This window comes from Nannobrachium achirus (genome assembly GCF_963921795.1).
Source record: "Nannobrachium achirus genome assembly, chromosome: 4".
Lineage (NCBI taxonomy): Eukaryota > Metazoa > Chordata > Actinopteri > Myctophiformes > Myctophidae > Nannobrachium > Nannobrachium achirus.
The window spans coordinates 68664739-68676034 of record NC_137813.1 but is presented as its reverse complement, the minus strand read 5'-3'; the positions used below and the strand labels follow the sequence as shown (position 1 = coordinate 68676034).

The 11296-nt window shown below is 39.2% G+C and overlaps 1 protein-coding gene across 1 annotated transcript; it reads right to left on the bottom strand.

Annotated features, from left to right (window-relative positions):
- Positions 1-494: 494 nt before the first annotated feature.
- LOC308283161 (interferon-induced very large GTPase 1-like) lies at positions 495-5403 on the bottom strand (the record flags this gene model as incomplete). Its single annotated transcript, XM_080723543.1, has 2 exons — positions 2445-5403; positions 495-551 (listed from the first exon to the last, which is right to left on the bottom strand). The coding sequence occupies exons 1-2, from the start codon at positions 5325-5327 to the stop codon at positions 495-497; spliced, it is 2940 nt and encodes a 979-aa protein (XP_080579669.1). The 5' UTR covers positions 5328-5403.
- Between the last annotated feature and the right edge of the window lie 5893 nt (positions 5404-11296).

Here is an 11296-nt window from a genome sequence, read left to right as displayed (position 1 = left end):
AAGTCGCTGAGAAGGCACAGTGTTTTATGATTGTTTCCTTGTCACCTAGTCAGGGCAAGGTGATAAATGGAGGAGTGGTCTTTGAAGCTCAGAGTTCTTATCACACTAGACTGTGTCCTGGCCGGAGGTGGACCAGAATGTTTGCTGATTTACTTAAGCCTTTGCGAGAGTCTGAAGACCCAGCAGTGGGTCTTGCATCGTTTACTCTAAAGGAGATGAAACCCCTACCTTGTGATCAGTGGGTCAGGGAAAAGTAGCTGATTCACCAGAGAGTGACAGGTTTGTGGCGAGTTAGTCAGAGTCTCTTTACATAAGGAAAAGGAACCAAATGTATTCAACCTCAACTGGGAAAGGCTATCCTGAAGAGGAGTGTTTTGAGTGAGTTTTAAAGGTAGTGAGGGAGGGGGGGGGGGACTCTGATGTGTTTGGGGAGTGTGTTCCAGAGAGCCGAGATGTGATGAATGTGTGTATGAGTGTTTCAGCAGCTGGGAATGTCAGAGAGGGCCGGGTGCGGGCGATGTTCTTGAGATGGAAATGGACGTTTTAGTGATCTGGTTTACGTGGTGGAGAAAAGAGATGGTTAAGGACACAGGTGGAGGTTTTCAAAGTAGAGCCCTCAATGCGGGTGAGAGTGTATATGATTAAGATTTCCGATTGATTGCAGTTGAGTTTGAGGAGATTCTTTTGCATCCATGTTTTAATGTCTTTTTGGATCCTCAACAAAATTATGTACTGTGCACATCAAAAATAAAGTGATTAATATAAAACAACCTGTGATGTGTCCTCTTTTATATTCCTGAACCGATTATATGATGCACATATTATGTAAGAAAGTATTTGATATGGTATGTTGTGGTTGTTTGTGAGACATTCACAGACTATAAGTTCTCCAAGCTTTCAATGGCTTCTTGTTTTGTGTGTTGTTCCCATTCAGCAGGAATCTCTCCATATCCTTCAAATGTTTTGCCATGATGCTTCTCCAGCTCCTCCTTAAATTGAGCGACAAACCATTTCCAGTAGGTCAGTTTTGATTCATCAGGGGTAATTATCCAGTTGGCATACTCTGGACCACCATTTCGATACTCTTTGTATTTAATGGCCTCCTCTGAATCATATCTGGGGTAGAACTCTCTATCACTTGCAACATCTGATGTGCAGAAAGTAATGCAAAATTCCACGGTACCTTTATAGTGCATTCCATTAAGTGCACATGAGCGATGAAAAGTTACATTGTGATCAGCTGGACTATGATCCTCAAGGGTGTTGGTACAAATTGCGCTACATAAAGGACACCTTACCCAGCAACACTTGCACAGTTGGTCGATAAGAATTTGATCTGGCTTCACTCGGGCATCCACCATGTTGAACGAGAGGCTGTCCAGATCTGCCTTCATGGAATCAAAACCTTTCTTAATCTCCTCTTTAAGAAAGTCAAAGTCATCTATGTCATTGAAATGTCCATAGCAGTTGGTGGCAAATTTTAGGTAATCTTTGATCAGACTGGAAAACTGCTTCAGCCATGTGTCAGTGTTTAGTTGACTCTGAGACTTGAATTCGGTTGTTGCTTCATCCAGTGCTTGATTCAGATGTCTGAATATATCATACACATTCTTCTTCATGATACTGTGTACCTTGTTCTCGTTGTTTTTTATATATTCACCAACAGTTTCTTCTATGAAATTCACTACTTGCTGCTTTGGATGTTCGATGTAATTCACATACATGCTGAAATCTTCTTTCTCTGCTAGTGATGTTAAAACATGTTTTTCCAAGCTCGCCCTATTCCCACTGAAGGGAGGGTGACCAGATTTCATCTCATCAGCCAAGTCAATGGCAGTCTTGTCATGGACAGCCTGAATTGCAGACATTTTCACTTCGCTGCAAAGCAATTCACTAAGCACAGCAGCAGAGGAGCTTCCTTTACAAGAGCTTTTGAATACCTTCGAGTATTGTTCCTTTTTGTTTTCCAAGTAAGAAAGTGCATCATTGTTCTTTTTGAATTCTTTGTCAGACTCTAAAAGCCAACCTTCTGCAATTGCAAATACATAAAGCAGAAGCTCAATTGCAAACTCAGGTTTAAGGGCATATTCCTTATCTAATCTAAAGTGTTGCACTTGGGTTTTGACCAGATTTGCTACTTCATGCAAATAACTGATATCATGGCCTGTAGTGTTAAGAGGTTTGCCCTTAATGTTGGCAATGGATTGGACCACAACCTCATCAATGAATTGTTTTATCTGTTGAACATATTCATGAGGAAGTGTGCGCCTATCGATGAAGAGTTCTTTGACATTATCTGCCAATTTTCCCCATGTAGATTGTTTGGAGATGTTTACATAATCATAATACCTTGCTGTACTTGATATGTTTTTGTAATTTTTTTTGCATTGTTGTATGACATTCCCTGGTGTGCCACTGAATTTATCTTCAAGGACAGAATTCACATCTTCTTTAATGTTGATCTCCTTTATTGGAGTAATATCAGCAGTGAGTTCAGTAACCCAACTTTTCCAAAGAATGTTGAATTCCCTTTCAAGTTCCTTTTCATCCTCTATCTTGTCTTTTAATTTGTGGGCAAGCTCTTGGCTCTTCTTAATGAGCTTGTTCTCATAGTCTGTCCTCTTGTCATCCAGCATTTTTCGAACTTCTCTCTGCTGAATAATTTTCTCAAGTTTGTGTTTCGCTCCTTTCACCAAATCATTGTGGAAGTTCTGAATGTTGATTTCAAATCGTCCTTTCCATTGAAACAGTGTGTCTTTCACTCTGTTATCATCAAAATGCGTTTTCATGTTTTTGTCCACTTCTATACGAGTCTTATTAATTTCTTCGACAAGAACATTATGCTCAATTCTTTCAAGTCTTTCATTTTCAATCCTGTTGAAAAGTTGGTTTTCAGTTGTCAACATTGTTTGCCTTAGAGCCCAGGTCCATTTTCCATACTCTTCTTCAAGTTTTCTGTACAGCGCGATTTCCTGTGTGTTTTTGAAACTGAAAACAAAGTTTTCATTCAGAAGGGCAGCCCAAAGGTCTTTAATGCTGCTTTGGAATTCTGAAAGTCTAATTCCATTAGACGTAGATGCTTTTGAGAGGATTATGTTCTTCAGCTCTTGGATGCTCTCACTATAACCTGGGTTTGGAGGGGCCATGGGTGGACTGCCTTCCCACAGCTGAGAAATGTATTTCACATCTGTTTCTACATCAAATGCGATGACATCACTGAAGAACTCGGCAATAACCCCTTCCTCTTTGGCAGCTAGCTTGGTCATTGCATCAAGTTGTTCTTGTAGACGTCTCTTTCCCACCTTGTTTTTGTCACCAGCTTCAATAGCTGCAACATTCTGGTGAACGAACAGACAACTTGGGGACAGTTTAACCTTCTTCATTCTCATGAAGGCCTGAACAGCAATATGAAGAACATCTTGCATCTCAGATGGATTCTCTCCAAAGATGTTGATCAAAGTCATGTTTGCCAGGCCAATGACAAATGTTGCCAATTCATTGTCATGGTGACGTATGTCCTGCCCTGCCAGCTCAGGAGCACGCAGTCCTTCAGTGTCCACAACCAGGACATAGTCAAACTTGAAGTCTTTCTGCTTGTCCTCTGACACTTTCACTAGCTGCATGAAGGCCCCTCTAGTGCACCTGCCAGCACTCACTGCAAACTGCAATCCAAACATTGCATTTAGCATAGTAGATTTCCCACTGCTCTGGATGCCTAAAACTGACAAAACATAAACTCTCTTGTCTCCGAGTGTCTTGATGACCTCATCTAGAACACTAGTGATCCATGTTAAAGGCACGTGAGCTGCATCTCCATCCATCAGCTCCATTGGGTGTCCTGCTATCATAAGATCTGCAGCCAGCTTAGGGTATTGAGACGACTTTCTTCTATTACCAATATATTCTTTGGCTTGATAGATTTGTCCTATTTCTCTCAAGATGTGCTCAACTCCAACAGTTGCTGACTGTAGTTTATCTGAAATGTCCTCCAACTCCATTTGCTTCTTCTTCAGCAGCTGTGACGTGTCCTGCTCTTTCTTCTTTTTCAAGGCCAAGACCTCAGACCACTTTGCATCATATGCCTGGTTGATTTCAGAGAGTTTATCTGTGAAGACATTATCCAGAAAGAATCCAATCCATTTTAGGAAGTAGAGTCTCTCATTCAATTTTGCAGACTTCAGGTTTTCAATAAACATCTGCGTCAGTGCACTGGATGGTTTGTCACATTGTTCCTGTCTGATTTGTCTCATCTTCTTTTCTTTTTCACACTTGTCCTTCTCAATGTTTCCACTGAGGCGGTACTTCTCTTTATTCACTCTGCACCACTCATGCCACAAATGCCCATGACGTGGTAGAAATGTGTCTTTGATCTTTGAAAGATCCATTCTGTCAAGCAAATGCACAATCTTTGCAGCAGCAGATTTCCCTGTTTGGCATGCAGGGTCTTCTTCATCTGTTTTGATCCCAGAAACATGTCCCATGCTTTCAAGTTGGAAGGATGTTTTTGATGTTGACAATATGTTTCTAATGATTCCTTTCAATTCTTCAGCCACATCTGACTGACTTCTATCCTTCACACCCATTGTATATTTTCCTGGTTTTATCCGTTTTGCAACAGCGTCATTATCAGCAAGAAGACAAATGAGAGGTTTTGGATCCTTAAAAAGGCCTGACACCAATGTTATACTTTTGTCACCTTTTCCCAGAGTAGGTAAAAAGACAACATTGACTGAAGCCTTATCGATCAGTACGTCACGTTGTTTTTCAAGTGTTAGAGCATCTCCATGAAGATTACAGAATGCAACACTGTCAGAGAAAGCATCATTTGGTTTCCCAGCAGGGAAGTACCAGGCAATCTCTGCCATGCCATCTATCAGGCAGTGAGATTTGGTGGCACCTGGACAATTCCTATGAAAGAATGTGCTGTGACGATCATTGATTAAGGTGTTCATCAGCTGAGATTTAGACGATGACACTGAGCCCAGTCGGAAAAATGACACCATAGGTGTCTCAGCTTGGCAAATAGGCATGTTCCTACATGTGATGGCACCTGACTTATCAGTTACTTTCCAACTTTTTCTTATTTGCCTAAATGTCCACAAAGGACACTGAATGTCCCTTGTGAATGGATCAGGCACAAGCAAAGGTAAAGCATACTGACACTGTGATAGTTTGGTAATCATGTTCTGCCTCAGAAAGCTATCTGAGCAGTGAAACACAGCCATCTGAACATCCATTGGATGGACATGGCTCTGCTTCATGCTCTGATCAGTGTATACATTGGCCTTGCATAGAATATCAAATAAACTTTCTTCTGTCGCAGCCATGTCAGAATCTCCAGTGTCTTTTAATTGGTCTTTTTCTGTACTTTCTGTTAGTACTGGAATGTACCTGGCGGTATGGTCTAGCATCAACAACTTGTGAAGGAATGCATAAGCTACATCTCTCTCAGTCATCTCATGAGACTTTTTTATGGAAGGACCTATTTTCAGAAAGTCTGCAGTTGACAGCTTCTTTTTATAGTTGTCTTCGAGGTTAAGTCTGAAAAGCAGTTCATCAAATTTGGTTTGACTTTGGTCCTCTGGGCTTATGTCTCTTGAATTCTTCAAAGATTTCTCTCCTTTGACAACCTTAAAAATGAACAAAAAATTGTAATTGTCTACTAATAATATCAGATATGGAGCACGTGTGACACCAACATAGTTACCTTACCTCATCCTTGTTCGTGTTGCTATCTTCATCTATGGAACCTACAATTATTTGCATCATTAAATATACAGTACATATTAAATATTTACAGTAAGCATCTCAATGCTGCTTTATTTAAATCTATTTCGTTATATAGTCCATGTATTACTGAAAGTCAACTTAAATCATTCTAAATTCTTCTGATATTACTTTTAAGTATTAGCATTTTATTATGCACTCAGTATGTTCAGTTCTCTTGATTTATTGTGTACATATTTTTGGGAAAATCCATGTACTGAATAATGTTTACCTGTCTCACCTGAAGCAGGAACAATGCTGCTGGTATCTGAAGACTTGTCATCTTCTCCAATCTCTGAGCTTCCAGCATCAACAGCTTTGGGTTGAGTCTAAAAAATGGATACATTTTACATCTATATGATCTACAGTACTGTGTTGTGTATTAAAGAAAAAAGTATAATAGCTGACAATCTTACAAAGTCAACACCACTACTCCACACACCTTTGTTTTGTTGTTTAATCTCCTTTCGAACTTGTTCCCCTTCTTATTCCCTTTCTTTTTTTTCTTTTCTTTTTTTTCCTGCTTGGCCAATTCATTGCTGCTTGCAGCTATATTTGTCTTTGAAGTGTAAGGGAAAGTCATGAGATGGATTGTAAGTATGAATGATGGGCTTTGTTAAAGTGCCCATTGTAATAACATGTTATATATCTTGTAAAAAAGAAAGGAAAAGTGAAGCAGTATACAATGGTTTTGAGCGTATAGTAAAATGGCTTTGAGCTTAAATAATGCATTGGACACAAGGTTTGCCACTAAATACAAATGATCTTACCTTATCCTTGTTCTTAGTGATACATTCAATGGAACCTATAGATAGATACAGATTAAACATCTTCTGTAAGTACCTCACTTTATCTTCATTTAAACTTTTTTTACACTGGAAATCAGTTCCGTTATTACAGATTGAGTGAAAACAAATACTAGAAGGAAGATGTTTTCCAAAAAGGTGTACAGAAGGAGTTAAAATTAGGTTTTTATGTGGCCACACCCACCAGTTCATTAAGTATGCCTGGTTGTCAGGTGGGTGGTGACCCAGCTGAAGTTAGCCACACCCACAGAGTTGGGTGAATAGTAAAGGGGGAGGGGATGATTATGATGTCATTTTATCTGTGTTTTTGGATCGCCCCTTTTGACCCACAAGGTGTCAGCCTCCAGGAAGAAACCCAAATACAAAGGGAATTCATAATTGCTCATAACAACCACACCAGGGGGTCTAATGAAGTACTGTCAATCTCCGGCTCCTAGACACATGAAAACCAGAAAAAGTACACAACTGTCACAACTCGCTGACATCACACTGACATCACAGAGGTTACGGAAGGAAGGAAGGTCACTCAAGCGACACGGTTTTTCAGAGTATATGCGACCTTCGGTCGCAATAATGAATGACAAGCCCAACAAATATTGGCCTTTCCTTCTCCTTCTTTCTTCTGGTGCGCGGCTGAGCGCTGTGCACGGACAGTGGCGACCGTGTTTTTTTTCCCAACGAACCTAAGTGCAACGGTGGGGGCCAGTGGAGCGCTTCGCTGTGTTCACTTGGACCGCACAGAGCGCCCCCACCGTTGCGCTCAGGGTCGTTGGGAAAACCGCAGTCTGTCTCACAAAGCGACGCAGACACAGCTGCTGCATGGACCTTTCATCGTCAGATTTAAATATTAAAACGGTGAAATAAAACACACATGTTTAGCTCATCATCAGCTATTTTACTTCAGCTAACTTGGCATTTGTTTAATAATTTGATAAAATGATAGTGTCAGTTTCCCTTTTCTCTCTGGCCAGCACATCCTCCTCTCATCTTAATGTTCCAACAGCTGCAGCTTAAAAATAGCTCATTAACCTCTCGTAACTTATTGCTCAAAGCATTAACGTGAGGTTATGTCACCATGCTCAGTACTGTTACACTGCTAGAGGATTACTAAATGCTTTGTTTTTGTATACTATTCCTGGCTTCCTACTCTGTCGCGCGTAGGCTATAGTGTGTCTTTGGGTATGTTTCCAAAAGAGAAGATCTATAAGCTCTAGACGCGCCATAACACGGTGGATTAATAGCTTGCAACTCAGATTTTTTGGGTAGGCAATGCACACGTGTTAGACTATAAGCCATCTAGTTGGTTTTGAGAGCCTTATCTAGTTGATTTTGTGAGGCAAATAGGCTGAACAATAAACCTACAGTAGGCTATTAGTTCATATAGGTTGTTGTCAGTTGTAGGAAGAACTTAAAATTGTCAATTAGTTGTCGCGATACAGCTCTGTTTTGGACCACTGCACAAAGGATAATGATGAAAAAGGTTCACTTTGCAAACGGGACATGTTGGACATGCATATGCGTTTTCAGTGGAAAAATGGAAAGCCCACCTACCCGTTGAGTACATTGTCTTGCCTTTCCTGAAACTAACCTAAAGCCATAATACAAGGCTACTGTAAAGCTCAGTGGCTTAGTGACATTACTGTTACGGAGCGGATAAAAGCGCCAAACTTTTTTTGAGGCTTCTTTAGGACCTAACGATGGATTTTAGCCTTGGGTACCAAAGTTTATTTTGATGTTTACCCATATAATATCCATATCAAGTTGGGCTTCCATCGACTTCCTATACAGGAGGAGAATACCCCAAAAAAAAAATCTGCTTAAAGTAGGATGTGAGAGGTCTAACTAGGGGTTTGTCATGATTCTGAATCCATTGCAAGCATTTATGTATTTTCCTCCTGTATAGAAAGTCGATGGCCAACTTGATATGGATATTATATGGGTAAACATCAAAATAAAGTTTGGTACCCAAGGCTAAAACCCATCGTTAGGTCCTAAAGAAGCCTAAAAAAAGTTCTGCACTTTTATCCGCTTCGTTTCGGTAATGTCAAAAACCAGCGTTAAGCAACTGAGCTGCATGGTGCATAGGTCAGGACATTGCGCTTATTTGATGATTTATTCCCAAACAGGGTCTGGCTGTGTGAGCCTGTGCTGTGCCTACAGCTGCACTAAGGAGCCTAAATTATTGTAGTCTACTATTCTGATAAACATTCATTCTGTGCATTTTCCATTTCGGGTTGTGTGTGTGGGGTTGTGTGTGTGTGTGTCACGTCAGTCAGTGTGTGTAGATCATCAACTGTCAGTGCGTTCGGAACGCACAGCAGACAGCTGAATGCTCTGGCCAACACAAACTAATAGGGGAGTCCTCGCTCGGATTCTCATTTCGAACGCTCAGTGTATTTCAGCCTATCGTATAATTAAATAATACAATTAATTAAAAAGGCAAGATTTTTTTTTTTTTTTTTTTTTTTGCTAAAGACTCCTGATTCGGACTCAACTCGAGATCAAAGACTTGTGACTCGGACTCGTCTCGAGATCAAAGACTTGTGACTCGGACTCGACTCGAGATCAAAGACTTGTGACTCGGACTCTACTCGACATCAAAGACTCGTGACTCGGACTCGACTCGAGATCAAAGACTCGTGACTCGGACTTGACTCGTGACTAAAGACTCTTTTACTCTGCTCAGTAACATCCAAGCAGTGAATTATTGAATGCAGGTGTTTACCTGTCTCACTTGGAGCAGGAACAGTGCTGCTGGGATCTGAAGACTTGTGTCCAGGTGTTGTGTTGTCATCTTCTCCAACACTAACTGTCATCTCTGAGCTTCCAGCATCTACAGCTTTGAAGTCACTCTAAGAAACAGGACATTTTCTTTAAACATTTATATTGTACTGTGCTTTATATAGCTGGCTGATTTTTTTTTTGTTATAGATACACCAAAACAATAGCCTACACAACAATATGCTAATTTATTCAACCATACTCAAAACTACAAACAAACATACACATCAAAACACATGAACTCATGCTATGCAACTAAACCAACACAGCACCACATGTATTCACCAGTTGTTCAACAGTATGTGAATCTATAACAGTTTTGAACCCTTGCATTATGTTAGAAAACTGGTGACACTTTTGGTTTTAGCGGATCAAATTTAACCTGTGATTTAATTCAGGCCAAAATCTTTCAATATAGCTCATTTTCAATTGTAAAAATGTTACAATTCACTCATTACATGTCCTATATTGAAGACAATGGCCAATTGTGTTATCTGGCTATAATAGACTAATATTAGAACACACTCACAAAAATAAATGCCTTAATTATTTGTCATATATCATACATATTAACAAAAAACTGATACTTGTGGTGTTACGGATCAGAATTGACCCATATTATGCAATAAAGAGGTTAACATAATTTATTTTCACAAACCAAAAGTTTATTTTACTCCTGATAGCAAATGCTACTTGAGGACAAGTGTCTCTCTCTCTTTCAAACATGTACAAATTGAATGTTGACAATTTGGGGGGAATTGAGCCACACTTTGCCAGGTCAATTTTGACCTGTGACACCACAAGTGTCACTTTTTTATAGAGACCATCAGAATTAACTAAAATGGTAATGATTAATGTTATTGTGTTGAAATAGCAGTTTCTGAGGATATCATGAAGCCTTGTTCCTTCGCTTCCTTCAAACAAATCTGTTTAAATAGTATCTGATATAAACACAAACCTTTAAAAACGACATTGCCAAAACATTTAGCTAAACGTTATTATTAACGACAGCAAAAACTAAAACTGATCTTACCTTATCCTTGTTTTTGCTGCCATCTCCATCAATGGAACCTACAGTATTTGCAAAATTAAATATACAATATAAACCTTTATTGTTGTATTAATGTTCTTCAAAAATATGGACTCTAGCGTTCAAGCGATTAGTAATTATAAATTGTTCTAATACAAACTAAGCATGTTCAGTTGTGAGAATATGTTTTGTCTTTGTATCATCCAAGCAGTGAATTATTGAATGCAGGTGTTTACCTGTCACACTTGGAGCAGGAACAGTGCTGCTGGGATCTGAAGACTTGTGTTCAGGTGTTGTGTTGACGTCTTCTCCAACACAATCTGCCATCCCTGATTGTCCAGCATCAACAGCTTTGAGGTCACTCTAAGAAAACAGGCCATTGTCTTTAAACCTTTGTACTTAAGCTAAATTGCAAAAAAAAGTTAGTTAAAAATACAATCAGTCAAGGTGCAAACAGCCTTAATGTTATTTTGTAACCAAAAACAAAAGAATTATCTTACCTTATCCTTGTTCTTGCTTCTATCTCCATCGAATGGACCTACAGCATTTGCACAAGTAAATGTATAGAGATTAATCATCTCAATACTGCTTCATTTTACTATATATTATTTTGTTTTTATTATATTATTCATTTTATTTTGTTTGTTATAGCTAATGTTTTCCTGAAAGTCAGTGAAATATAGTTTTACAGCTTAAAGCCTTTATAATTACTATAAACTGGGATTGTGTCTCTACCTGGTCTGCACTTTATCGCACTCTACCATGAATTTCTTCAGCTAAAATAGCCTTTATACTATCTCACAATGCATCACGGTGTGATTTTTTTTCTTATTTTTTTAATCTTGTAGTACTGCTATTTTAGGCCAATATTCTCTTCAGTATATGGATATAGTGTTCAAGTGGTTATTTTGTA